The 27,532-nt window shown below is 41.7% G+C and overlaps 1 protein-coding gene across 1 annotated transcript in view; it reads right to left on the minus strand.

The window, feature by feature from the left end:
* Positions 1-333: 333 nt before the first annotated feature.
* DNAH10 (dynein axonemal heavy chain 10) overlaps positions 334-27,532 on the minus strand; it is a 57,122-nt gene continuing 29,923 nt past the window's right edge. The window contains exons 44-78 of the mRNA XM_054392909.1: positions 26,749-26,894; positions 26,402-26,554; positions 25,627-25,887; positions 24,783-24,955; positions 24,305-24,398; positions 23,118-23,285; positions 22,619-22,807; positions 21,806-21,977; positions 20,677-20,880; positions 19,863-19,943; positions 19,294-19,491; positions 18,510-18,671; positions 17,778-17,952; positions 16,751-16,932; positions 15,857-15,993; positions 13,859-14,076; positions 13,279-13,500; positions 12,545-12,692; positions 11,725-12,004; positions 11,151-11,380; positions 10,192-10,465; positions 9,252-9,356; positions 8,472-8,626; positions 7,535-7,689; positions 7,147-7,330; positions 6,162-6,362; positions 4,780-4,989; positions 4,316-4,411; positions 3,465-3,636; positions 2,854-2,985; positions 2,247-2,458; positions 1,995-2,162; positions 1,583-1,763; positions 836-981; positions 334-480 (exon numbers count right to left, since the gene is read on the minus strand). Of these exons, the coding sequence (XP_054248884.1) occupies positions 334-480; positions 836-981; positions 1,583-1,763; positions 1,995-2,162; positions 2,247-2,458; positions 2,854-2,985; positions 3,465-3,636; positions 4,316-4,411; positions 4,780-4,989; positions 6,162-6,362; positions 7,147-7,330; positions 7,535-7,689; positions 8,472-8,626; positions 9,252-9,356; positions 10,192-10,465; positions 11,151-11,380; positions 11,725-12,004; positions 12,545-12,692; positions 13,279-13,500; positions 13,859-14,076; positions 15,857-15,993; positions 16,751-16,932; positions 17,778-17,952; positions 18,510-18,671; positions 19,294-19,491; positions 19,863-19,943; positions 20,677-20,880; positions 21,806-21,977; positions 22,619-22,807; positions 23,118-23,285; positions 24,305-24,398; positions 24,783-24,955; positions 25,627-25,887; positions 26,402-26,554; positions 26,749-26,894 (6,131 nt within the window). The remainder of the gene's footprint in view (positions 481-835; positions 982-1,582; positions 1,764-1,994; positions 2,163-2,246; positions 2,459-2,853; positions 2,986-3,464; positions 3,637-4,315; positions 4,412-4,779; positions 4,990-6,161; positions 6,363-7,146; positions 7,331-7,534; positions 7,690-8,471; positions 8,627-9,251; positions 9,357-10,191; positions 10,466-11,150; positions 11,381-11,724; positions 12,005-12,544; positions 12,693-13,278; positions 13,501-13,858; positions 14,077-15,856; positions 15,994-16,750; positions 16,933-17,777; positions 17,953-18,509; positions 18,672-19,293; positions 19,492-19,862; positions 19,944-20,676; positions 20,881-21,805; positions 21,978-22,618; positions 22,808-23,117; positions 23,286-24,304; positions 24,399-24,782; positions 24,956-25,626; positions 25,888-26,401; positions 26,555-26,748; positions 26,895-27,532) is intronic.

Here is a 27,532-nt window from a genome sequence, read left to right on the forward strand (position 1 = left end):
ATGGAAGGCACCGCTTCTAAGCACAGCAGAAGTGATGCTTTGGGCAATTAAAAACATTTCTTACAACCATACAGGCAAACCTTAGTCTTTGTGTGGGGGGTGGACTTACAGCCTCTTCTGTATCCTAGACCAGCTTGGAGCCTTTCTAAAAGGAAATGCAAATTATGAAACACACTTTTCCGACATGTTTATTGCTACTACAGGCTTGGTGGCATTGTGCTAGTTAATGTCAGGTGTGCCTAAGTGGACACTACACCCCTCCCCCCCCATGCTGCTGCATCTCTGCCTAGAGTTGGATTCTACAGGAAAAAATCTAGTGCCATCATCAGACTGTCAGTCTGCATTCAGAGTGAGACACACACCTTCAAGGACCCAGTGGGAAATGTGCTTGGTAGTGTGAAGATCAGCTTCAAACACCAGGCCAACGCCCATCGCGTTCCTTCTCTGGGAGGTTGTGTACACAGGGGTCCGGAGAGTGTTCTGAAAGAAGGACAGGGAGCAATGCTTCAACGTGCTACAGGAATCTGACCTCCTTTCTGTCTTTAACTGGTAATGGGAAACCATTAAAAGAGTAGTGGCAGTACAAGTGTCCCAAAGTGCCTGTCCTGTGCTGTCTGAATGGAAAAGAGGCCACAAATGTATTAACCCCCTTGAGTATCACCTTCAGAAAATTAGTGCTGGCTGATCTAAGGGAAACTGTTAAACTGCCCACTTTATATACTGGTGGTAATGACGCAGTCCTGGTGTGTGTGCTGAGAGGGGAAGGACGGCAGCCTCAGAGATGTGAGGACAGAGAGGTGGTTGTGTGCTCCCTGGCCCCCTCAAGGAGCAGTACCTTGAGTCTAAGCCGATGCGCTTCAGTGGGGATGATCTTCAGAACAGGCAACTCCACCACCAGCACACCAGGCTTGCTTCTGGTGAGGCAGCACCCCTCCATGTCCCAGTCAGCTCCTTCCAGAAACAGACCCGAAACAAAGCAGCCTGCACAGGCAGAAAAGGCAACAGCTCCTGTAAAGTGAGGCACTAAAATTTTAGTTCAAGACAAATGTGGTTCCTGCAACAGCTGTTCTTGGCACCCAGAGTCCAGTACTCATAAGCACAGTTGAGCAGCATTAGTTATTTGTTGTACTGGTAGTGGTTGTATTTAGTTACTAAGTACCACCCAGAATTGTTGTATTTAGTAACTAAAGCAGCGATAGTCCTAAAAAAGCCATAAAGATATTTGCACAATAAATCATAGCTGTATTTTTTGTTTAAATATTATTTGTGGTGTAAGCAGCTCTTTACAAACCTGCTAGGGCTGGTGATGATCCAGCCATGATCTAGAGAGAGCACAAGCAGGTGTAAGTTCAAGCACAGGCATAGGGAGTGAGAAAGCTTAGGAAAGCTCTACGCAATGTGCAGGGGCTCAGCAGGAAAGCAGAAACTTGAACCCAGATTGAGGTCATGTGGACTGTGAAATGCAAATCCAAGGATGTTGTCTGTGGAAGCTGACCTAAGTAATCCACTCAAGTATGCCAGGCAAGTTCTCTCTCATCAGTTAACTACATTATTTTTGCCAGATAATTTTAACACCACCTACCTTGAGTAGAGCATTCTATGACATCTTCTGCAGTCCTGTATGTGGTCACTTCTGTGTAGAGGGTGGAGTGATCCAGAGGCCACTTGTTTTTCCTGCAGGTGGCCTGAACAAGCGCTGTCAGGTAAGCCTCAGGAATGTGCAAGCCCGAGAGCCACATCACGTTGGGCTCACCCTGGCTAACCTGTGAGCACAGGAGAAAATCTGCAGCACATGGTCCTCCCACCACACCTGATACCAGCCCAGGGGCCAGTGGCTGGCCTGTCTTGCATCCATGGTCATGCAATGACTCATTATGTCCTGGGTAGTGACTGGCATTAGGTCAAGTAAAGCAGTGTGTAACACCATCCTCTGCACAGCAGCACACAGCAGGCAGATTAGCAAAACACAAAGCTTTCTGCAGGCACTCACTTACCCAGCTGCTGTACTGGTTATAGCGAGCTCTAAAGAAGATAATCCAGTTCCCAAGGGTTTTGAGTGTGTCAGGGGCGAGCCGCTGCCAGATCACAGGAATCTGTCCATTAAAGAGTGCCCGAGCCACATCATCCAGTTCACTGCTCATTCCAACCTCCCCAGCCAAGGCCTGAAAAGATGTTAAGGGTCTGAGTGCCAGCCTGGGGCAGGTACAGCCTGACTGATGCCACCTGGTGGCTGTGTTCATACTTACTCGTTTGAGTTCAGCCAGTGACTTTGCCATTCGAATGATCAGCTTATTAAAACGTTCCAGTTCCTGCAGCAGCACCACAGATGTAGGGGAGATCTGTCGCCCAAACCCTTTCCGTATCTGCTCAAGATCAAATACTGGGGGTATTTTGTTTTCTATGTCCTTGGCAACGTTTGCAATGTACTCATCCCGACTAATTCCCATGCCAGTTTCACCTAAACCAAAAATTATTTAGTGAGACTAACACTCTCTAACAGACTCCCCCCTTCTATCATTAATTCTCCATGAGAACTCTGAGAGCTGACTCACCCTTTGGCAGCAGTCCCCAACCCTCTGCAGCACTGGCATTTGCATCAAAAGACACCCTGCAGGTCTCAAACTGCCCTTGAGCAGGTGCTGAGCTACTTCCACACTGTGGGGCTCAGCAACTCCACTTACCACCCAGTCCCTGCTCAGGGCCATGACAAAAATCCCACCAAGGCGCCTGGGGTCAAGCACCTTCCCATGCAGGCTGCCAGTACCAGGCATGCTGAGGCATGGCTTCCATTGCAGTCCCCAGGCCACCTCATTATTTCTTTACAAAAGCAATTCAAAGTGATGGAGACCACACCTGTTTGAGGCTGCAGGTCCAGCAGATGAGACCACATACTGTGAACTGCTTGTGTGTAATAGCCAATCTCAGCATTTGCATGAAGACCAAGCACCTCTGGACTATTGGCAAGTGGCAGAGCTTCTATTGCCTCTGCAACACAAAACCACACTGGTAAGGATGTGCTACATAAAACCACAGCCACCAGCACAAAAGGATTCTGCAGAGAATTCCATGAGCAAGTCTTGTTACTGCTCTGCTTGAAAAATTGAAATGCTACAGCTGGTGTTGAAATACTGCAAGGAGCAACTAAGCATTTTTGAGCATGAAATGTACACACACACAAAGACCCCACCCCCATGGAAATAATTCAAAAATTCCTATGCTACTTATCTGAGGATGATTTGCTTTTCACAAGTAATGAGGAGCTGGCTGGTAAGCTCATGTTACAACAGGCTGCTCAAGTAAAGCAAGAGCAGTGGATTCCAGCTCTGCAATAGGCACATGGGCCATGCCTGCAGCTCCTCCCCACTTCTCACACCCAGCAGTGGACAAATGCTGAGAGCATACCTGGTAAGAGGGCTTTTGGTTTTCCTAACACTACCTGCTGTGGCAGGAACAGCATTTCTTACCAACAAAGTCATCTTTTGTGGCCCCTTCTGGAATTTTGTAATCAACTTTGTCATTTTTATAAAAATGGAACTCCTGGAAGGTGTCAAATATGAAATCCCCAAGGTACTCATCCATATAGACAGTCAGAATGCGGCGATCAAAGCTATCAATGGCGCGCCCGCCGTACATGACCTAGAAATGAGTGACAGCAGCATTACAGCAGTGGCTTCTGGGGTAGCAAATAAAAAAAGTCGCCAAAAGGTCCAAAACACTCTGCTTTTGCAGTGGCTGTGTGGTGTAAGTGTCTCCCTTAACAGGACACCAAGTACCCCTTCTCCAGCCTTCTCTCAAGGCAGAGCAAGCAGGAAGTATTTGTCCTTAGTCTGAAGATAGCTGCTGTGGGTGATGTATGTGCAGTGGTACCTTGCTGTGGCACCAACTCATGATCAGGCAGGGTTCCACGTCACAGCAGCTGCGCTGAACTGGCTGGCTACTGCACAGCACACGCCACACAGCCCTGCAAGAGCTTTAGACACCTGTTTGTACAGCTGACACACCAGTAACACTCCACTGCACTAATAACACCATTAAGTTGTGCTGTTCAGTACTTCACATCAGCATCCCAAGGGCTCCCTCACTCAAAATTAATTAAGCAGGGTAACTCCCCTGTTGTGCAGTTACACACAATGGCCCTATTTCACAGAGACAATAAGATTAAGTGACTTGCTCAGGGCTACACAGGAGTTTCAAGACTGCCCAGGAGAGATTCTCAGCAGCTTCACTTGACAATACAGCCCATGCTGAAAGGAAGCTTCCTTTACCAGGCTTCTTTTACCATCAAGTGCTCCTTAGTGACACTGTAGGCACTCACCTCACCAATAAGATATTTGAGACTGTTCCAGGGAATTTCATCATCATTTTGTTGGAAAGTTTTTGTCAAGTATGTGTTGAGAATTTCCATGCAGACCTAATAAAGTTGTTGGAACATGCAAGATAAGATTCATAACTCAGCTCTACATATCCATTGATTTTAGTGTAATTCTTCTTTGAAAACTTACAATTCTTTCTCAAATAATAAAAAGTGAAGCATAAATCCTCTTAAGAAAAAAAATTCATGAGACAGGCAATATAAACATGAAGAATTGGTCAGCTCATTAATTTTTAGTGGCCAAAACTGACATTATAGAAGATCAGGAGTCTACAGGACTCCTCAGCAGCGAAAAAACCAAATTATGCTAAATCTGATTGTGCGAAAGGATCAAAGTTGGATGGATCAGGTGTTGTCAAAATCAGAGTAATTCAGGAGTATAAAAGCTGTTGTAATTATTTTCTTACCTGGAAATCAGACTCATTAAAATCATATGGTACGTTCCAGCCAACCTTCCCAAACTTCCTTCGCTCCTGAACCACGGCATGGAAAAATGCCAAGACGTAGACTAAGGGTTTAAAGGCAGGATGTGGGCACTGCTCTAAGGCTTCTTGGGGAATTTTGAAGTAGGTGGCTCTCATATTCAGTTTCAGACCATTAGGTGGTTCTGTCACAACCTATCAAAATAATTAGGGAAGCCATCAGTTACTGGATAGCCTCAGGAAAATGAGCTGCAAATAGATCACACTCTCTAACATCTACGATGCAAGCCTGACAATTTTGAGTGGCTCTCCAAATTCCTATCAATATGGATTTTTTTTCTTAAGCAAAGACAAGAAACAGACCTTTTAAGTTTTTCAAGGTAAACACACTTTTTAAGAGTTTTACTTGAGAAAGAGAAACGATATTATTTGAGAAATAGTCATGTTACTGGAAATACATTGAGATTTTTAATTGATTTACTGAGATATCAATACTTGAACACATTTGGGGTGTGCTACACATCACCACGGTAAGATGGCTTAATGGTCTTTATATGGCTTTATTGATGATGAAATTGAGGTGGAGGCAGCCTCCTGGAAGCTTTTCCAAAGTGCTATAAAACCTTTATTTAAATGGCTAGACCTACAAAATGTGTATTTGCAGCCTCAAAGATAGGTTTGTGCTCACTTCTCCCTGTAGCACTGAGCAGGGCTGGAGGGGAACACTCCAAAAATGTCACTGATAGAGCACATATTGTGTGGATCCATCATAGCACTGCTTTCAAAGCTGTGAAATAAAATAATGATGTTTACAGGACTGGTTCACCACAACAGAAGTAAAGCAGCCATAGAAAAGAACATTAAGGCAGCATCATGGCTTGTGCCTTCAAAATAATCAGCTCAGCTTGCTTGTGATGAATGCCACAGTCTGAAGTAGCAGCTGGAAACCATTATCCTATTACAGCGTCTGCTCCAGTGGCACTGCTGCCAGGCCCGACACAGACCTCAGCTCTGCCCTTCAGCTTCAGGACTGACAGGACTATTTCTGTCTCTCCAGATAGTCCTCACTTGTGGCAGCATTTGAATCCAAAGAGCATTTGTCACATTTCCAGCTTTATTCACAAATCTCTACTCTGAACTAACTGCTCCAGGAAAACCTGCTGGCCAGCTTCACCCCGAGTTAAAAATCACCATCAGGTAAACAGGATGAGGAAAAAAAGATTTGACTTACAAAGACAAAATGCACATGCAGAGAGCCCGAGCCAACACACTGCACGCAGGCTGTGCTCCCCACGAGGCCAGACTGATTTGCTGACCAAAAGTGGCAGGAGATGTGCCCCTGACAGGGGTTTCCCCCTGCATGGTACCTTTAAGGACTTCTGCAGTATTCCAATTGGGAAGCCCTTGGTCGGGTCAGTCGTCAGCCAGAGTCGAAAGTCTGGATGAGGCTTTGTCACTGAGTCCAGGGCCTTTTCCAGATGCACAAGCCACCTCACCAAAAGGTGACAGTTCTGCAACATCAGCCACTCACCACTAACCACGACATTCTCCAGCATCTGCAAAGCGAGCTTAAGAGAGAGAAAGAACTGTAAGAAACTCTCCCTTTATCTTGAAAGCAAACAGACTATGAAGGGCTAGTGCAGTGGATCTCTTCCTGCCAGCAACCACATGCAGCCTTCTAGTTTTGGTAGACTTATCAGAATGCTCCTCACTGAGAACAGATCTTTTCCAATACCACAAGCAGTTTCTCTGAGATGCTTTATTTCATTAACTCTTCTTGAAATTAAAAGTCATGCAGAGTATTGAAGTATTTCCAAATAGTACAGGACTGTGCGTGGCACAGAGAGGAGTGAAGATCAGTCCAGGAAGTAGTGATCAAATGAATCTAACAAGAGTTATCCCATTGACAGAAATCACAGCAAATTCAGTCAGATGCTAAGTTTTGGACGTCCCTGCCTTAGTGTCCATTACAAAGAGGAAAGACAGAAAAAGCAGCTAGGTATCTTTTTGGTAACAGTGTGATGCCAGTCAATTCCTGTTCACACACAGAGACACAGGGCCACTGATTCACCTTTGAAAGTCTGCAGAAGAACATCTTTTCAGCTTAACTATTTTTCACCATAAGACAAAATCATTCTGAATCTGCCCTTACCCAAACCATGAAATCAGCCAGTCAACCCCTTCACATTACAGGGAAGTGTTACTCCCAGGCTGGCAAACCATGTGCCATGTCTGAACCAAAAGTAGCTGCCTTTAAAAGGGAGCAGACCTTTGGGAGGGAAATTTGAACAGCAATGAGCATGATCTGCAATTGCTGCACACGGCATGTCCCAAGCCTCCCACCAAAGTTACCTTTTCTTGGCCTTGTCCCATGGCTAGGAGTTTGAGTCTGTCCCCTCCAAAACCCTTCCTCTCAGCCAGTTTCATGACATCACTGACAGGATCAGAGCCAGGACTTAAGATAAAAACAACTGGAGAGTAAGGACTGCTCTGCTCAAAGACAGCATCATAGCTGATCACTGGGGGCTGCACATACCTGGAAGGAAAAGAACCACAACAAACTGCTCATTGTGCAGGAGCAGGCAGAGTGTTCTAATCCAACATCAACACTCACTGCAGACCTCGCATGGAAGTGATACAGAGACAACACATGCTCTGCTGTTTAGACAAATTACAAAGTCATTTACATAGCTGATTACAACTCCAGTTCTCTGATCTAATTTGAAAGAGAGTGACTTACTTCTCACCCATTGTCACAGTAACATAGTCTGTCACTGCCCGGTACAGCCGGTCCACCCGGAAGCACCGCAAAAGTAGCAGCTTCTGAAACTTGGTGAGATTGTCCTGATACTGCATGGGGAATGGCTTCTGCTCCAGAGCATCTGTGTCATACCACTGCAACAAGATGGAGAGGAAAAGGGATACAAGTTGGGAGACAACACAAATTAATCAAATGGCTTTATCAATGCACTTACTAGGAAAGCAGACAAAAGCAATTTGATTAATAAGAGGCCATGAGACAGAAGAAAAACAAAGAATGAAGTCAATCAGTTGCAAAGAAATATTAAAAGATTGATTGTAAAAAAAAAAAAAATCAGCTTTTTCAGTATAGAGTATTCAAGTCCAGAAACATGTTTGTGCTTTCATTGTATGTCAAGTAAATGACTGAATGTACAAGAAAATAACATCTCAGGCAAAAGGTATTACAGATTGCTTACAGAAAGAGTTGTTATGAAGCAAGAAGACATGGAATGACACTAAAGGTAGAACAAAGGGAACTCTGTGTTTGTAACTGGCCTATAGAACTCACTGCCACAAGATCAAATTTAGCAGCATAACAATAATAGTGAAAATTTGACTGTTGGAATTAACAACAGAAATGTCACTGACTTCACCAGGGCAAATAGCTAAGGCTGGGGGGAAAAAAAGACTGGGAAAAAAAAATCTACAGTACAGGGAAGAAATCTTTTGTTTGTTTTTTAAAATAATAAGAGCTCTAATTGTTCTAGAAATAAACGAACCACTAACAGAGGACAAGAAGAAAAGCAAGGCCTGGACAGAAAAAGCCAGTGGTGACATGCCTCCTGCTGAGTGCTATGGTACATTGTATCACAAGTGAACGTTTGATACCAGAATGAAGACAAGGGGAGAGGACAGGATTGGAGAAAAGCACGTACATTTTTCCATACATCTGGATTATTTTCCACATCATCTGGAAGAGATTCAAATTTCTCAGGAAGTTGTTCAGACAAGTGAATTAGGTCCTCCCAGCCTTGATCTGGAAGCCAAGCATACGGCTTCTTTCGTTCACTCTTTTCCAGGGAAATATTGCCTAGTCACATTCAGAAACCAGAGGGGATGACCATGTCAGAATTTGTCCAACACATGACTACACACACAGTCCCACTGCACAAAGAAACCACTAGGAAACTTGCTTCCGGAAGCAGTGTAAGGTTAAACTGGTCTGCTGAAGGCTGAATGCTGATGGTGGCATTTTACAATTGCTTACAAAATCCAGAATTGTATCTTTGCAACCATGACTAAAATTATTTATACATACTTAGAAAATAACTATAGGATGTTCCCTGAGAAAATACTCTAACAGATAGACAATGTGAGATTTGTCAACACCTGCAGAGAAAGATTTGACACTTCACTGGTTAATAAAGTGAATGAAATAGAAATAGCAGAACCTACAATTTGTGCAAACCACCATATTTAGCTGTCTTTGGCAGTTCCATAGATTCATAGAATACCAAATTGATAGGGACCTCAAGGATCATCTAGCCAAAGCTTTCAGGGTAAGAATATAGTTTAAATGAGATGGCCCAGCACCTTAGGTGCTAGCTCTTACAGCAGCTCAGTAAAAAAAAAAAAAAAAAAAAAATCTATCTTTGAAAGCTCCTTCAGTTCTTGCTACATGTAGTTGTATATTTATACATAAATACTCATTTTACCTTTCAAAAAGAACTCAAGTTCTTCTTGTGGAACTCTGCCATCAGCTTGCTCTATCCTTATAGTCATACTAAAGGAGAAGAGTAACTTGTGCTTCTCAAACAAACCTACATTAACAGGAAAATATTTTCAAAAATCAGCTGCTAAAATATGTGGAGCTGGAGCAATCCTTAAATCCATATCCTGCATCTGGTCACCCACAAAGATCAGAATGATCAAATCTGGGGCTTTGGATCAGGCTTACAGAGTCAAAGCACCATCTGTGAACTACACATCCAGGGATGTGAGATCCAGCTGCTATTTACTACCCGTAACCATGTTGAGAAAAGCCTTTTTTTGACAGTTCACACAGGATCACAGGATATTAGGGGTTAGAAGTGACCTCTGGAGATCATCTAATCCAACTCCCCTGCCAGAGAAGGACCACAGAATCTAGCACAGGTCACACAGGAATGTATCCAGATGGGTCTTGAAAGTCTCCTGAGAAGGAGACTCCACAACCCCTCTAGGCAGCCTGTTCCAGTGCTCTGTGAGCTTCACAGTGAAGAAGTTCCTCCTCATGTTGAGGTGGAACCTCCTGCGCTGTAGTTTATAACCATTGCCCTTGTCCTGTCACAGGGTGCATGCGCCCTATGAGCCTATCCCCTCTCTCTTGACACCCAGCCCTCAGATATTTATAAACATTTATTAAATCTGCTCTCAGTCTTCTCTTCTCCAGACTAAAAAGCCCCATGTGTCTCAGCCTCTCCTCACAGGGCACATGCTCCAGTCCCTTAATCATCCATTGGCAGTGTGCACAATGCCTTCAAAAGAAAAAGCAGGGAGACTGAACATGAGTGAACTGTTTGGTAACCTGCCTCTTTTATGTAAACCAGCTGAAGGTGTGGCTTTTAACAAGTATTTGCACAACAAAGCATCAGCTCATCACTAAAGCACACTAACCTGTGCAGCCATAGTTATAGGTGTTGAAAGTCAGCGCATCCATAATGTTCTTTAACCTCAACAGAAGATCGGAACTGGGCATGGATTTCCTAAGAGAGAGTCCAAAAACCTCCAAGAAGGAGACCAGTGAGTACTGATACATCATGTTGACAACTGCCATTTCAGCCAAAACAGAGAATAAAATGGCCCCTCTCCTGGCAGCTGGTCTGTAGCCATCTCGAAGACGATCAATATCCTCTGCTGTCTTCTCAGCCAAACTCAGCTTCTCAATCACCTAGCCAGACATGGGTTTCATACATGTCATTTCTGTGCATGTATACACTGTCCTGATCTATATCTGTCCTGATCCACACTATGTATATTATATTACAGCAAGCAGAGCTATTACCCTCTGTGTTGGAATCTGGGCAGGTAGTATGAATGTAAAAATCAAAAGTGAGATAAAATTAATCTCACTCAGTATAGTTATGAAAAGCAAAGATTTACACAGGATCATAGAAATAGTGTGGGGAAGGCCCTCTGGGGATCTTTGAGTTCCATTTTCTGCCCAAAGCTGTACTATGGCCACCACTAGATCAGGTCAGCTGTGGCTTTGCCCAGCTACAGCCTGAAAAACTTCAAGGATGGAGGTTCTACATCCTCTGTAATACCAGGTATCTTAACTTTTAATTTCAGATCTGCTAAAATACAAGAAAAAGGGTGTTTCAGAGCTAAAAGAAAGGTACAATATGCTCTTTGCTTTAGAACTGTAAACAACCATTACTATAGTCCTGAAGATAGGATTTGGTTCTCTAATGCTGCAGAATACTGACCAGTACTGAAAGATGTCATACACTCAGGAGAAAATTCTGTTTCCTTTCAGACTAATTCCTAGCCTCAAGGGTGAAAAACAAAGCACAGAGAAAAGGAAAGACAATGTTCTATTAGTAGATATCTTTCCAAAAGGACAGAGCAAATACCTCAGTAGCTTTGGATTTTGTCTCTTCCAAAGTATGCACCAAATCCAAGTTGTCCAACATGTTTCCTGTGGAAGATGTCAGCTCCCGAAGCAGAGAGTCTTCCAGATCTTTCAGCAAGTTTTTGTTGTCACTTGTCTCCTGGATGAGATGTTCTCTTTGTTCTTCCAGTTCCTTTCTTTCAAACCCCGTAATGACACTGAGCAACTGATCCTCTAGGCCCTTCAGTGTAACTATAGGTACAACACATGTACACAGCAGTCTTGTTTTTAAACAAAACAGGAGCTTTTACACAACTGATTTCATCTTGATCATCTCATAAAACTACAGTGATACAAGAGTGACTGGGTTAACAGCTCTGCATCTTAATTCTGCCAAAGCATCTTACCCTTACAGGTGCAAGAAGAGATGTTTAGCTCACTTTCTGATTAGAAAAGAAGTGAGAAGGATTTTCAGTTAAATCCAATGTAAAGCATAAGGGAGACTATGAATTGTTAGATTCATTGCTGTTTCAGACAACCACCCAGGCCCTGCAACATAATGACTATTTTGTTACTAAACAGACCCTTTTGCTTACCTGTATAATTGATAACCACAGCTTTGCCAAACACAGAGGGAGAATACTTTGGGTTCGGTAATTTGGTGTTCAGGTACAATCTAAAATTACTGTCATAGTCAACCTCTCTGTCACCCAAGACAACGAATGTTCGACCCTGTGCAACTTTGATGTTCTTCTCTAAGACATTGTCTATCACAGGATCAATGTATTCATCAACACTGTGAAGCAAGAAAGGGTTTCCATACTTTATGGCCAGCTCTAATTGTTTAAGGAAATCTGGGTCATTGAAGGAAGCCATCTGCAAGAGAATGATGGGAAGACACAAGAAGAGAAACTGGTATTCAGTCAGCTGAACATTATTATTTTACAATAGTTGCCAGCATTGATGAAGCTCACTCTTTGTTGCTTTTTGTCTTTCCTCTTACAGGTGATGTAAACTGCCCTGGTACAAAACACTAAAAGCACTAGAGGTGCTTTTGGGTTTTTTTCTAATTAGCTGAGAATATTTCCCATTTGGGAAACTATTCTCCAAAGTTCCAGCTGTGCCTCTGATTGTGTTAATTGTCCTAAAAGAAAACTCCATCCTGGAGCTGAGTTAAAACACAACATACACTAGCCCTTTGGTTATGTTTCTGCATGTACTAAGGCTAGCCAAGAGCCCAAAACCATCCATCCTGAAGAGCTGAAGATCATGTGAACAGTGATATTCACTATCTATTTTAGAGGCACAACAGTCAGCACATTCATCAGTCCATAACTGGTTGCCCTTCAAGGTAAAAGATATTTATATAGCTTTTAAAACAATCAGTGAAGAGGTAAAACAATGATTTATCTTTACTCTCAGGTTATTTTCTTTTTCTTTCTTCTTAATCCAGTGTAATGCTTGTTGTTGAGGGTCAATACAGAGTGGGAAGCGGCTTGCGTATGTTGTCAGGATGCCATTCTGGACAGAGAGCTCATCTGGTGGCAATCCTTGGGAAACCCACCTGGGAATGGAATGGAAAACTTGATGGAAGGGCAGCACATTTTATTTTTCAGTAAAATGATGAAGTTCACCAAGCACACACTAAGACACATGAGGAACATATGGTGCATGTGACAGTGAGAACAGTGTCAAACCTCAGACTGATGCATTGTCTTAGTCATTTGCAACTACACCACTCAAAACACTGACTTGCACTGGGTGAGTAATCCTGCAGTCGTTGAAATATAGGCTATCTGGGCATGGGTTTCATTCCAAACTCATTGAAGTCAGTGAAAAGACTCCTGATGGGCTTTGGGTTGAACACACATTATAGATAAATCCTTTAAAAATCGCCTCAAAAGGTGTTATATGTGTCTGGGTTCAGTGAATGTCCCTGGAGTGTAAAGTACAACAGTTTGTTATAACAAATTGCCTCCATTAACCACAAGAACAAGAATCTGTCTCCTTGCTGTCTTTTAGATGTCAAAGTAAATCAGACTCTCTCTGGTATGGTTCTGCACCTCCACTGCAAGGCCTATTTCCATGGTACAGGTTCAGAACCAGACTCCCATTCCATGATCTCACATTTCAGTAGTCATGGGACATACCTGCTAATCTCCACTTCATCAGTCAGGAGGTTTTCTAACCTAAATGGTTGGCTGAGAGGAATCTCTCGTGAGACCACATCTTCTTGCCACACTTGATAGACCATTTCATTACGGAACTCCCAGCTGAATGCTCCTTCATAGCTCAGAAAGGCAGCACAGAGCAGACAGTCTCCAAGCAACTTCACCTTTTGTATTTCAAAATCCTTTAACTCGTTTGTCCACCTAATGCAATTACAAGGGAATCTTGTGTCAGTTTGTTCCATGGAGATGGGGTTTACGTGCATGATTTCCAGCTGCTGCTACCTGATGTAGGTTGAGCCAAACCTCCTAATTTATAATCGGTTCTTCTCTTGATGGCCCACTGACTCTAAGTTGATCTGAACCTTCTTCCTTTTAATCTGATTTCACCTTGTCCTTCTGCACTAAAAATTATTGTTTTTCAACAGCTAACGGATGTTAGCTAATCCCAGAAACAAACACCACAGGAAGACAGTTCCAAAACTGTGTGTGTTTGGTGGGTTTTATGCGCAGCACATAACACTCCGATGTCAAAAATGTTCCTCTTTGAATCTAGACTCACCTCTCATTCTCAGATCTCAAGCCAGAAATGAGTTTGTCAGCAGCATCTAATCTTCTCTCCATAATCTTTGCTTCTTCTAGTAACTGTTGCCTTTCTCTTATTGCCTCTTCATATTTGTTACCCAAAGCTTTAAGCTCCTCCTGAATGGTAGCCAGCTCTGTCTTGATTTTTTCCAGTTCCCGCTTACTTAAGTAGTAATTTCGTTCCAGCCTAGCCACCTACAGTACAGTAAAAATATCAGAGCTAAGAAGGGCTTTAGAGAGAAGTCTGAAGGTCTCAGATTTCTTTTTGCTATTGGGAGAACTGGGCAGCCCATGAAATTGTTGTATACCTCTCTCCTCTTTGACCCACACAATCCTCTGGCTGCTCTCAGAAACTCTGCCTTTGCTCACTCGAACATTTCACTGGGCAGGCAGAGTAGAGCCAGCTGAATCTCCAGCCCAGACTAACAAAACATTTAAAAGCCTGACTTAGTCTTGTCCATTTCATGCCATGGCTGGCCAAGGGCCCCTTTGAAAGCTCAATGAATATTGTTTCCCTCAAGCATTGAATGTTTTTCCTCAAATAACTGTACTTTGAATAAGCCATTGTTTTTCGTTCTGGATGTCCCTTTGTGGACTGATACTAGAATAGCTACAAGCTGATAAATTAGTATTGTAGATGTTAATAAATAAATAAATAAATAGATAGATAGATAGATTCTGGAACTTCTGCTCTTTTGGGAAGTTGAATGTGCTGCAAGTTCTCTGCTCAGGCACCACATATTGTCCTCTGGAAGTCAGAGAGTTGCACCAGGAGCTTCAGGTGAATCACCTAAAATAATTATAGTTTCAGGAAAAAAGCTCCGTGCCTTTCCCAGATGTTATAATGTAAGGAACTGAGAGAAAATAAACTAAGGAGGAGGTGTAAGGGAAAGAATTAGTAGTTTGGTTGTGACCTGCAAGCCTTTGCATTAAGAAGTGGCTTGCATGTATTTGTATTTTTCATTACTGCTGGACAGCAGTTGAGTGCTGGTGCTTCTTTATGAGAAACAACACACATCACAGTGCTTGGGCACTACAGAAATCCTGTGTACAAAGAAATCTTCACTTATTTTCAGATGAACAGCTCTTTCACAACTCCCTTAGTCCCTAAAGCACAGGTACCAACACTCTGCCCAGGATTCAGCTCCCTAGGTTTATCTTTTCCTAGCAGAATTTCATATTCTAAGAGCAGGGCTTTGTGTTTCAAGCCTGTCACCATGGCAGCTGATTATTCCTTATCTATGGCCAGAGATGTGAACTGGAAGGATGCTGCTTTTAATGTAGCCCTTAAGCTTCCCTTACACACTTTTCCCTCTTTTACTCAATTTCACCATCACAGATCTAAGCTGAACTAAATAAACAAGGTTCAACCCAATCAGTTCCCCAAGATACACAGAAAACTGATGCATTGTCATTGTGCTCCACCACAGTCCATTTGCTTTGGTAGGTGCTCCAGGTTCACAGGGCTGCAGTATGAGAGGGTGTTTCAGCACAGCACAACTGCATAAGGAGCCAGGAGGATGCCCATGTGCTGGGCACACGCTGCCCACATGCTGCCCAGGTGGCACTCATGCCGCACACATATGTCTGTGCTGGGCAGACAGGAGGCAGTGGGTGCTAACCCCAGAATACTGATTTACAAGCCTACCTCGTCCTTGAATTTGCAGTAGGCAGTGAGAAGAGAAAGGCTGGGCTGAGTTTGACATCATGGGAACAGTCAGCCCTGCTGCAGCACTGAGAAGGACACAGGTGGTAGAGCACTAGAACAGGCTGCCCAAAGTGGTGGAGTCTCTGTCACTGGAGTAATTCAAAACCTGCCTAGATGACGTCCTGTGCAACCTACTGTAGGTGAACCTGCTCTGGCAGGAAGGTTGGACTAGATGATCTCCCCTATCATAATGTGATTCTGTACTAGTTATTAGTTTTATCAGGACCATATTTTACCCTCCTTTGAATGTGAACCCACACACTTTACCTTTTCTCTCTTTGGCTTGACTTCTTTAACTACGTCACAGTAGCTCATCACTGCTTCAACAAACTTTAACATTCCCAGTCCTGCTCTGCTAACAAGTTCCATTTCATTGAAGTTAGTGTTAAGACTTTTTAACAGAGCTAAGTGGACAAACACAAAAATATTGCAAGTGAGTTGAATTATGGTACAGAAATCCTCCAACAAACAGCTTTCCCTACCAGCAATATCAAGCAATGCTGGTACAGACAATGTGAAATATTTGTCAGAATATTAAAGAAACTCTGACCTTAAGATGAAGCTACTGGGCTGTAAAAACAGAAGCACCATACTGAGAGTGATTTTTCAAGTTCTGTCTCCATGAAGGGAGTGCATTCAGGACTAGTTTGATGTGTCTGAGGATCATGGTTTCTTTTCTCTGCAGCAATCAGATACAATTTTGTTCAAAGATCCAAATTCCTTCCTTAGTGGTACCACTCGGGATTACAGCCTTGTGAGCATGTGCAAAGTTAGGCCTGTAAGCTTTAGATATAGCTTACCTATGTATAATAGGTAATAATTAATTACTGTCTTATGGATGAGGTCATAATTCTATTAGGTGGCTAACAACAGACAGCAGACCTGCTCAGCTATCCTGCTTGTTTCTTCATCCTGTTTGTTTCTTGCCTGCTCTAAACCAGAGTGTAAGTAGCTAAAGTACAAACTGGATGTAACACATAGCAGAAGGTCTTAGAACTCTGAAAAATCCAGTCATGCCAACAGTGCAATATCTGCAGTGCTGTCCTCTTGCACAGAGTGAATCCCACCCTCCCAAACAGCACTGCAGGGGCTGCTGCTGACATAGTTAATCATATTACCAAGATCCTACCTTCATTCCAAGTACAGAGATCAGTTGTTTACCTCGGATAGATTTCACCTGGCTCTGAGTAATTCCATCAAAATCTATCTCCATCAGGGATCGCAGGAAATTTGCCTCAGACATCATTCCTTTGGCTGTCTTCCAGTTTAATTCTTTGTAGCCCCTCATTATAAGAACACATTCCAAAACACCCTGTACCTGCTTAGGGGGTTTTGCAAAGGATCTAGAAATCAGACGAAGGAGACAGTGGAGGAGAAAAAGAAGGAGACAAAGTACATGAGGCCAGACACAAGCATTTGCCATTAGGACTCATTGCAATACAGCAAGAGCTAGTACGTAAGACATACTACATATGGTTAAAAAGATAACTCAGAGCAGACAAGAAATTATTAACTAGACAAAAAGATCAAAGAAGATTCTTGCATTCAGACAATCTGAACAATTATATATGAAAGGATTTAAACAGTGGAAGGTCTAAAATCCAGGGCTGTGAAATTCTTCCCTAGGGCAGTGAAGCAGCTGCCCACTGGGAGAATTAATAAAGGAAGAATCCAGAGATCTATGAGAGAATGGAAACTAAACAAGAATGGCAGGGAAGGAAGAGTCCTTGCTATTTCAGGGAGATCCAAGGACTGGATGTGCTTTTACAGCTTTCCCCAAATACAAGATGTATTCTAAAAACACAGGGAGAAGTTAATTCTACAGAGAAATACATTTTCATGCTGCTAAAAATAACTGGTTTGTGTTACACAGAACAGAAACAGAGGAGGAATGAAGGGGTTTGCACAGCCACTGCTTGGGCAAAAACCAAACCAGTTTCTAGTGCATCAGACACAGTGTAGGGAAATAAAGGGAAGACTTCAAAGAAGGAACTAAAAGAACAGCACTGAGGGGAAATCATGGGCTAGGAATCAAGGGATTCTGTTGTGATCTCCACACCTGGACAACTGATGTCCTGGCTTCCACCCCTACACACGCAGATGAGAAAGGTGAGGCAAAGGCTCAGACCCTGCAAACAAAGGGGTCTCAGTAAATTTCCAAGAGTTATGCTATATCCAAATAAGTCACCTGATCTCAGTAACATCAGACTTGTCAAGCTTCTGAAGCTCCAGTTTGGCAGCATCCAAAATAGGCATGACTTCAGCCAAAGCTGTCTCAGCAGCCGTCTTCTCCCTAGCAATAATCTTATTCTGTTCCTCTATCTCTGCAGCTTTTTCTTCAGCCAGTTTTTTCTTCTCTTCAGCTAAGAATTGTAAAGGCAGGACTATAAATGTAGTATTCAGATATGTATACCAAACACACACTAATATAGATTTGCTCTTCATTGAAAATCAGAAATTACCATCAGTTTAGTACCTTTTTGTTTCTAGCTTACCAGTGTTTACAGTTCCATCACCAGAATAGGAACTCTGTGAGTGTTTCATACAATAGCATACATAACCCCTTTTCCTCCCATGTTTCCCTCTGTTTTCCCTTTAATAATAATTTTCTGAATCAGAAAGTCCCCTTCTTGCTAAGGCCTCTTTCCCACATTATGCCCTATACTTTTGAAAGAGATGACAAGGGTAGACAAACATAGTATTGAGTTGTATAAGTACTGTAGGTCAAACATACAGGAAAGATGGCAATCTGGGCAAGAAAAGAGACATACACTTCTAGCATGACACTGGATCAGGACAAGAAGAACAAGAGAGTTATCTCTAAAAGCAATTGGAGCTCTTAGAAGGTCTTCCAAACCAACCCAAACTCTGTGAACCTTGCTTAGCATATGGGACATTTCAGTAGTTGTAAACTACCTACCTGCTTGTGTGTTTGTTGAAATCTCTTGTAACAAAGCCTCACAAGCAGATGATTTTTCTTCTAGCACAATCCTTTGCTCAGCAAGTTTCTTGTTCAGCTCAACCAGCTGTACACTGGCTTCCTTCAGTTTATCTAAGCCCCCTTCCAGACGTTTACATTGTGCTAGGCAGAAATTAAAAAAAAAAAAAAAGGGAGAAATGTTAGTGATTCATTGATTGTGTACTATCTAACAGACACTCTCACAGCAGGAAAATGTGTTTGGAGGTGCACTTAGCAGCAAGGCAGCCTTGGTTATGAAAGGAAAATTACTCTAAGAAATTTTTCCTTTCCTAAGCTTCCTTAAGCTGCCACACACTGGCCCCATGCCCCAACTTTTTTTCCATATTACACTGTTCAAGTTTCATCCTCTTCACATATTTCAGTGCCCACTGAAGTATGAATAGGAATTGCTTCTTGAGGAAGAACATCAAACCTTGAGTTAGGCTGAGCTGGTATTAGATTTAATCAGACTCCTCAAATAGAGGAGCATCTTGGTATGGAGATTCTGGCTCAGGTTCACGTACAAAAACATTTGAGGACAGCCCACAGTTTGACATGAGCATTCACATGTGTTCAGGATCTTGGTCCAATGTCAAAACCAGATGCCAGCACAGCATTTGAGATAGTACTGATAAAATTATTTTTGCACAAGATGGATAATAGATAGGATTCTCATCACATTTTTTTCCTCTTTAAAATATTTAAATCAAGTATTAACAAGTAGAAAATATCTACACGGCCTTACCTAAAATGAACTCGTTTTTTTCGTTCAGCAGTTTGGAGTAATTATTGATAAAATCAAGATAATTCTTTGGTGTGACGTGGTTGCTACGTCTCAGTTTCTGTAGAAACCTCTTACTGAAATCCCCTACCGATTCATGCACCATGACCATGTGCTCAATCACTGACTCAGAGATCTCTGAGGGGATGCGTTTGTTATTTCCTAAAGTTGGGCAAAAGAAAATGTCAAAGGTTTAGGTTTGTTGGGGTTTTTTTAAGAGTATGATAATCATTCTTACATACATCTAAGTCAGGCTTGGGCAAAAAGCAAGAGTCAGAAGAGCACCTGGACCTCCTTGTAGGCAGACCACATTGTCTGTAGAGCTGGGAATTTGAATTTTAGCCATTTTTTTAAAATCTATTTGAGTAAGAAACTTCCTTCCAAAACCATTTTTGACTGGAGTTTTGAATCACCCCTTTAGATTCAGGGTAACAAGCAAAACAGGAAATTAAATAACAAAATCTACAACTACAAAGAAAATAGTGTATTTCTTAGGCTATACCAAAGGGGTAAAATTCTGACATTTTACATACCAACAAAGGATTGCGCGACTGCATATAAGGCTTGGCGGGGCCAGGGCAAGAACCAGTCAATACCAGTATTGTTGACAAGACCTTAAAATAAAAGGATAATGTTTTTTGAACAATTCCTATGTGAAACAGGACCTTAATCTGCCAGGGAGTCCCATGCTTTGCTTTATTTATATCATGAATCTGCAGAATGTGTCTCATTTGACTCCTGCCATAATTCTTCCATTTTGATAAACAACCAACTTTGCCCCTGTGTCCTGCTAACCCCTGTGTCATTCTTTAGGCTGTCCTGTTCTACAGGATGGCAGCCAAGACCTGCAACAAGGTATTTTAATGCCTGGGTTAGGATTCTCACTCATTCCCATTGTTTACTCTCTCTTCCAGGACTCCTTTGAGCCACCAGTTAAATGCAGCATCCACCAGATTCAGGTGTTTTTCTCTCAGTGGGTGTCCCTTTTTTGATTGTGGATACAAAACTGTTTCTTTTTACCACCATCCTAGTTTCATAATGATTTAATACCACACATTCTTCTGTAAACTACATAGGCTGTATATTTCCAGTTCAGTGGGGATAATCAATAGATTTCCAGCTGTTCATCTGGAAAAATTAACTAATCTGGTAAATGCTAATCAATAATATTCACTGATATGTGGTAATTAACTGGAAAAAAAAAATCATGCACTGTGAATCCTTAATCATGAAACCTGCTCTGCTTAGCTTTATCTGCCAGACATCTCAAAGTATCCACTGGAGACTTTCTCTTGCCTGCAAAATTGTATTTCCCGGGAAGGGACTAAGCAGTGTGTACAAAGATACCTGGGAAATTTCTGCACCACATTCTCAGGCTGTCCCCAACTGGGGACATTCCCAGGACAATGTGAAGGTTGCTTGCACATTTGTTTACAAAATATTGCCAGACACTCTCTTTAGCTGGGTGCATGCCAGCTTTAGTAGCTTCCTCTCCAATCTGACTTAGTATGGAGTCTTTTTCATCATCTGGAAAAAGGGCTGGCACCATTCCTGTAACATAAGGACAGAGGAATGCCAGTGAGAACAACAAGTAAGAGAAAACCATATGGCTGGGGATAGGGCAGATGAGAAACCAGAGTCACAGATTTTAAACCTATCTCTGCAAACATTATTCTGGATAGTTTTGAACTAAGCTGTTAATCTGTCTGTACTTCTCCTCCTTCCGCAGGCCCCACAGAAAACAAAGACAATACTTTTGATGATGCAAGGGGATTTAGAGGAATAATTAACTCATTCTTGCTTGGCTTCAGCAACATACACAAAAATGTCACAAGAACATAAAGTTTTTTTAACTCTGCTAAGCAAATCTTCATTGGCATCTAGAAACCATCAGTTCATATTTTTATCCTCTCAATCACATGGCAAATATTTCATAAGTTACCTAATGACTGACATAAGCAGACCAGTAACAGGCAAAACTAAACCATGGAAAGTGATTTGACACATCTGTTTTCAAATGAGGCTGTGTAGGAATTTCTGTAGAGAGGATGGTCACACAGTGTCAGCTGCTGCTCATTTTCAGCTGCTGTGTACACGAAAACATACTAAATTATATGTGTGTGTGTGTGTATAAGCAGTTGCTGCAGTGAATGCTATTCAAAAGCCAATGGGACAAAAGGTGGATTTGTGGCAGCTGAAGATATATCTCAGTCTTGGAAGAAATCTGAGATTCCTGCAATATCATTATCAGCATGAATTAACTCTATCACTTTCCCAGACACATATGAATGACTGTAACAAGATGCCAAAAAGCCATTATTAAGGCCAAGATCATTCCAGGTAATGCTGAAAGGTGTAATTAACTAAAGCAGCAGAGGACACAGGGTGAAACAGTAATAGCTGGATCAAGGGTACATTTGAGGTTGTGAGGCACAAATAGATACTGATGCGGAGCAATCGAGGCTGCCTATGCCACCTGAAGTTAACATATTGTTGATGAGTTCCAGGAAACTCTCTTCTGCTACATGGGCATCTGTAAACAAGAAGACCGTTGACTTGTTCTCAATACCCAGCTTCTGGTATAATTTTTTCAAATCTTCTCGGAAATTATTCTCTCCATATCCTCGACTCAAGATGATCTCAAAAATCTGAGGATAAAAACACATACTGAGAAGACAAGGATGGGCTCAAGACATGATGGTAACTCTGAGTTTCAGTTATACCGGATCTAGGGGTTTGGTTTAGCCTCTATAATCAGTAAATGTGCAAGTATCAAAATAATTATGCACTACGTTCTTTTTTAAAACGGCATTTGTACAACTCTGCTAGATTCCATTTTCAAAATTGCTTTGTGTTCATTCTCCTCTTTTGTTCTTCCTTTCCAAGCCTCTGTAAGAGACTGAAAGTACCTCTGAGAGTGGAACAATTCCTGTCCAAAATATTACAGTATCAATCACAAGGTTCCTCAAGTAGCACTGGGTGCTGCTGTAGTACAGATAAGTAACAAAAGCAGTAGGGACCGTCAGCCGTTCTCTGCCAAACCCATCTTTTTTTTCCATCCCCAGTGCCCAGATTCAGTGACAGCTTCCTGCTCAGATCACCCACAGCCACCATCTTAGATCTCACCCTGACTTTCAATCACCTCATCCTGATTTTCTCTCCACAGGGAAGAGATGCCAGCCCACTGTTATCTTGTCTATCTGATTTCACTCCCCTTCTGCCAATTTAACCCTGATCACAATATTGCTTTCCTTGTCTTCTTTCACGGCAGAGATGAAGACTCACTAACCTCACAGCCAGCTGTATAAGCAGCCAGTCTCGTTAGGGACTGTTTTCCTGAGCCCCCCACTCCTATGAGCAGGGCATGCCCACGATCCATTCGTATGATGCGATGCACATGGATTAAGTGCTCCAAAGCATCATTAAAAAGCACCAGATTCATTTTCGTATGAAATTCGTTATATTCCTCCAAAATCTCCTGCAGAGAAAGGTGGACAGAATGTTACTAGGTGACCTATGAGGCAATTAATAACATTAATCAAATAACAACCCATTTAGAAGCATTATTCCTTTCCCCTTCCTCAGCGAAAATAAACTATTGGAAAACACTGTTGACTCTGTAGCTGACCCTCGGTTTTCATGACTGCAGCCCCCAAACGGGAAACAGTGCACAGGAAATTGTGTGCACACAGAAAGGGAACAGATTGCCCACAGTTTGAGGCAGGCTCCTGCTCATTCCTCAGGCACAGACACAGAATGAGGCACAGTTCCAAGCTGATGCACAGTACCTGAAAGACAGCTTTTGCTGCATCATAGTCTTGGATATCCTCATAAATACGAGGTTCATCTTCACTCAGTGCCGTCCTGAAATCTCCAAAAAGAATAGGCTCCCTCATGGCCTGCTCCAAGTCATCTTTGAAATTCTCTTCAATCAGCTTTTGTATATGGCCTTGTACCTTCAAGGATATGAAATGAGTCAGGCAACACAATAAAGCAGATGATTCTGAAAGGTGATAATGAAGATTCTTGCTCAAATACCGACTGATGTCAAGGGTATGCTTATGTCACTAAAAGACCCAAAGACCAGAGCCTCCTATTGTGTTCTGTGTATAACCTAAAATGATCTAACAGGCAGTTCAAGAATTATATAAGCCAAAGGACTGAAGAAGTTTAAAACACAGAGTGACAAGCCTGTTAAAAAAATTAATTTTCTCATATATTGGTGTAAATATATTAATAAACCTTTCTTCTCAGCATTCATTGACGTTTTGTGACCAAGATCTCTCCCAAATCTTGTAAGTCTGAATGAATGTACAAATATAGAAAAATTGTGAAATAATTATTCTGAGTTGTGAAAATTTGAGCTGGAAATATATCTTTGTATGTTAAAGGAGAAAGTTTTAAGCAGAAAAATCTGAGGTCATCTTAATTGAGCTCTTTTCATCTTAGCAAGCTGCATATATCTAAGTAAATTTTACTCCATTTCTTTCCCTAGTCCTCAAGGTATGAAACTGGCATCATTCTCTCTTTTAAGATTTGGTGCGTTTTTCAGTTTGCATTAACAGCAAAAATCTGATCCATTGTTTAAGGACTCTGCTTTTACCCTTTTCCTTTTTCGTACTTGATTGTATAGTCACATTCTGATAAAAGCCTTCCTAAAGGAAAATAGTGACTTGAAGTGATTCAGTTTTCCCTGCACAGCTCTCGCACTTTGTCACCCATGCCATTGCTAATTCATGTTCCTGGACTGGCAAACTCAATGACACTCTCCACTCCTCCAGCAGACCTACTCAGTCTGTCAGTCACTTCAGAAAACTCCATGAGCCACGTTTTAAACTAATGGAGGAACAGAATGGTTAGCAAGTCTGCAGTCTTGACTGCAAGATCTGAGTGCAACAGTTGGCAATGTTGCTATTGCAAATTAGTTGCCATAGTAATAGTCAGTGACTACTAAAAATTGAAAGAAATTACTCACCAATGCTTTGTCTGCTTCATTAATCAGCCTGTCATGGAAAACCCTCAGGCATTCATTTCTCCAAACTCTTACCATCTGGGTCACTGTTTGAAACCTACATTAAAATTGAAATATCAGACTGCACCGAATGAGCTGACTTGATTCTTCAGGCCATATGGTTGATAGCACTCACCAAAGCCTGAACTGACTTTTATTTTACTCTTTTTTTGGTTTTGTTCTTTTTATAAGAGCAAATAATTAATTGGCTTGCATTTTAACCTCTGGATAGTTTATTTAAGAAGGACTATCACATCACTGTTTGTCATCAAGAGTAATACTACAGTGTAGACTACTCCTGAACATTTTGTCATTGTGGTGATGGTTTAATGAAAAGTGACCAGATGTGACTGATTTCATAGGTCAAATTACTTCATCTTCACCCAGATTCATCCAGTTTAAATAGATGTAGGACCACTGAAGACAATTTTTCTATTCTTACCTCTCTGGAGATGTAAGAATGAGTCCATTATAGACCCTGGAAAGATCCCGCAGGTTAAAAATGTAGTGGAATTTGGAAGGAGTAGGGGGTAGGTCACGAATAACCATTTTATAAAGCTCCAAAGTACACAGAGTAATCTTGTCCGAGATGGCTGCTACAGGCTCATTAAACACCTTGCAAGCATGAGAAAGAAGAAGAGTTTGCATGAGATTACCCAGAGAGACCACAAAGCTATTGAATATATTCTACTTTCCATCTTTTAATCCTGCTTGGTATATATCAAATAACTGAGGGCAAGCACTTTCAGAACGTCCTGTTCCTCTGTAGGATGAACATTCTGCAGTTAAATGTTTGGGGCAGGGCCACCTTCACCCCCAAACTTGTACAGTGCTGAAGGTAACATCAGACTCCATGACTGGAATTCCCAGAGCTCTTCTACAGCAGAAAAAAAATGCTTTCTTCTTACATAATGTTGCAGATTACCTGCTAGTAACACAGTCTACTGTACTATATGAAATGTTTCACTGTCATTCAGGAAAGGGTTTCCTGACCTTTTTGTATTTGGTTTTAGGCACCATAACCAAATCATTCCCAGATTTCAACCTGTGAAAAGCACCAGGTTCGTAAATTACCTGCTGACTTGAATCTTTACACATCACTCAAACATTTATCAAAACACTGTAATCTTGTCTCTTGAGAAAGAGGAGAGGAAGAGAAAGGTTTGCATGAGGTTCTAAATAAGAAGTCTGATAACAGAAGATTTCAGATCTTGTGATAACAGAAATAAATGTCTCTTTAAAAATTAGAGACATGCTGAGCAACCCTTTAAAAACAGCGAAATTACCGCAGTATGGCCTTTCAGGATGGAGCTATAGATCAAATTCAGTGACTGCTCAGAAGGAAAAGGTATGTTAAAAACACTGAAGAGTGAGATGAATCGAGGGTCAACTTCATTCCGACCTCCTCCAGCTTTGCCCATGGCACCAATAAACCCCAGGTCTCGAAGAGATTTACAGTTCATCTCTTTACCACGGTCATACAAGATGCCTTTTTCTAGCAGCAGCTTCAACAGCGCAATGGGTTGTTGTGTGCCATACTCATCAACCTTTGTAATACAAAAGAGTCAAGATATTTAGAGCACAGTCCATCAGCATGCCAATTACTACTATAAATGTGGAAATATTGTGCTCCATACTCAGGAGGACATTACAAGGACTAAAGTGACACTTCGTAAAGCTCTAGGTCTAACTGTGAACATCATTTCAATGGCTCCTATGGGAAAAGTACCTCTCCTCCAAGACAGACTAAATGTACACATACCCGTTTGCCCTGTTTGTAAAGGGAAAGGGATGGTTTCTACAGTACACAACCTGAGGCAATATTAGGTCACAGAAACGTGATTTTAATGGCATAGAGAAATGATCCAACTACATCTCTTTTATATTACAAATATTGTATCATACAGAAATACTCCATATTGCACACAAGTCCAATTCTTCTGAAGATCCTAAGCCCAAATTCAATCATGAATTGGAGTGATTCATTGGATCTGCATATGAAAGGCCACCACAGCCACCCCAAATGTTTCTACACTACCTTACAAACTGTTGGCAGCTTACCCTTGGCATATTCATATCATCCATGAAAACAATGAGGCGTTTTCCCATAGGAGGGCCATAGGTGTCTTTAGTTCGTTTCTCTACATTTGTCTCTAGGTTTCTCTGAATGTCCATTGATGTTGTACGAGAAGAGAAGTTAATTACTAGCAGCAGCTGCAAAGGGGAGGAAGTGGATAAGAATTAATTTTTACCTGTTCTTTTAAATAAAGCTTTCCAAAAAAATGCACTTTGCATTAGGCTGTCAAAAGGAAACACTCCCTGGTCCATTTCTTCACAATGCAAATTTAAAATGAGGACAAAGAATGAAAACGCAGCTTTGCAAACAAGGCAAAATACCTCATACATACATTGAGGTCTTTGTCCAGGTTGTTTAGGAAGTTTTGTGTAGTTGCTGTTTTAGATGTACCCGATACACCTACAAGAACAACTGGGTGTTTTACTTTTGCCATCTGCTCTAGTAACCAAGTAGTGCGTGTTGTATCCACTGTAGGCACTGAAAAAGATCAAGAATGTGAGCTCAGGTTAAATTAAAATGCAGTACAGCTGGGGGACTGATATTTATAGCATAGTGCTGGATCAGACTCTCAAGGTATTAACATTCACTTGCACAAAGATGACACCTGAAATATCCACTCACTAACAATGCTGAAAGAAAATTTTCATTGCTCAACCATCCTTTTTCAGCTTCTATTTTTGGGACCTTTTGTCTTATAGATACATTTTTTTAAGCATTCATCTTCCATATATGAGGGTCATGAACTGGTTAGGCTCCATTTAATCCCTTTTTTGAGGGCATAATCAGGATTTATTTGGATTATAAGCATTTTCCCAGAACTCTACAGAGATGAAATTTTTTTCTGTGAATAGCCTGCCATTAGGAACAAATGCAGAGATCACATAATGATCTCGTCTGTCAGTGAAGTTAACCTGTGCTTGCTGAAGTATTACTGTATAGTAACCTGCCTTAATTTGTCCTTAAACATGAAAAGCAACTGTCACCATTATACAGTGCTTGAAGTAACAAGCAATGACAGTCTTAAGAAGATAATTTTGATCTACCAAGCAGTTGAACCAGGGAGCTAGCATTTTTCCTAGATTTTCTGGCAAAGCAGTTTGTGAATCTATTGCTAT

Source organism: Indicator indicator, chromosome 26 (assembly GCF_027791375.1).
Source record: "Indicator indicator isolate 239-I01 chromosome 26, UM_Iind_1.1, whole genome shotgun sequence".
Classification (NCBI taxonomy): Eukaryota; Metazoa; Chordata; class Aves; order Piciformes; family Indicatoridae; genus Indicator; species Indicator indicator.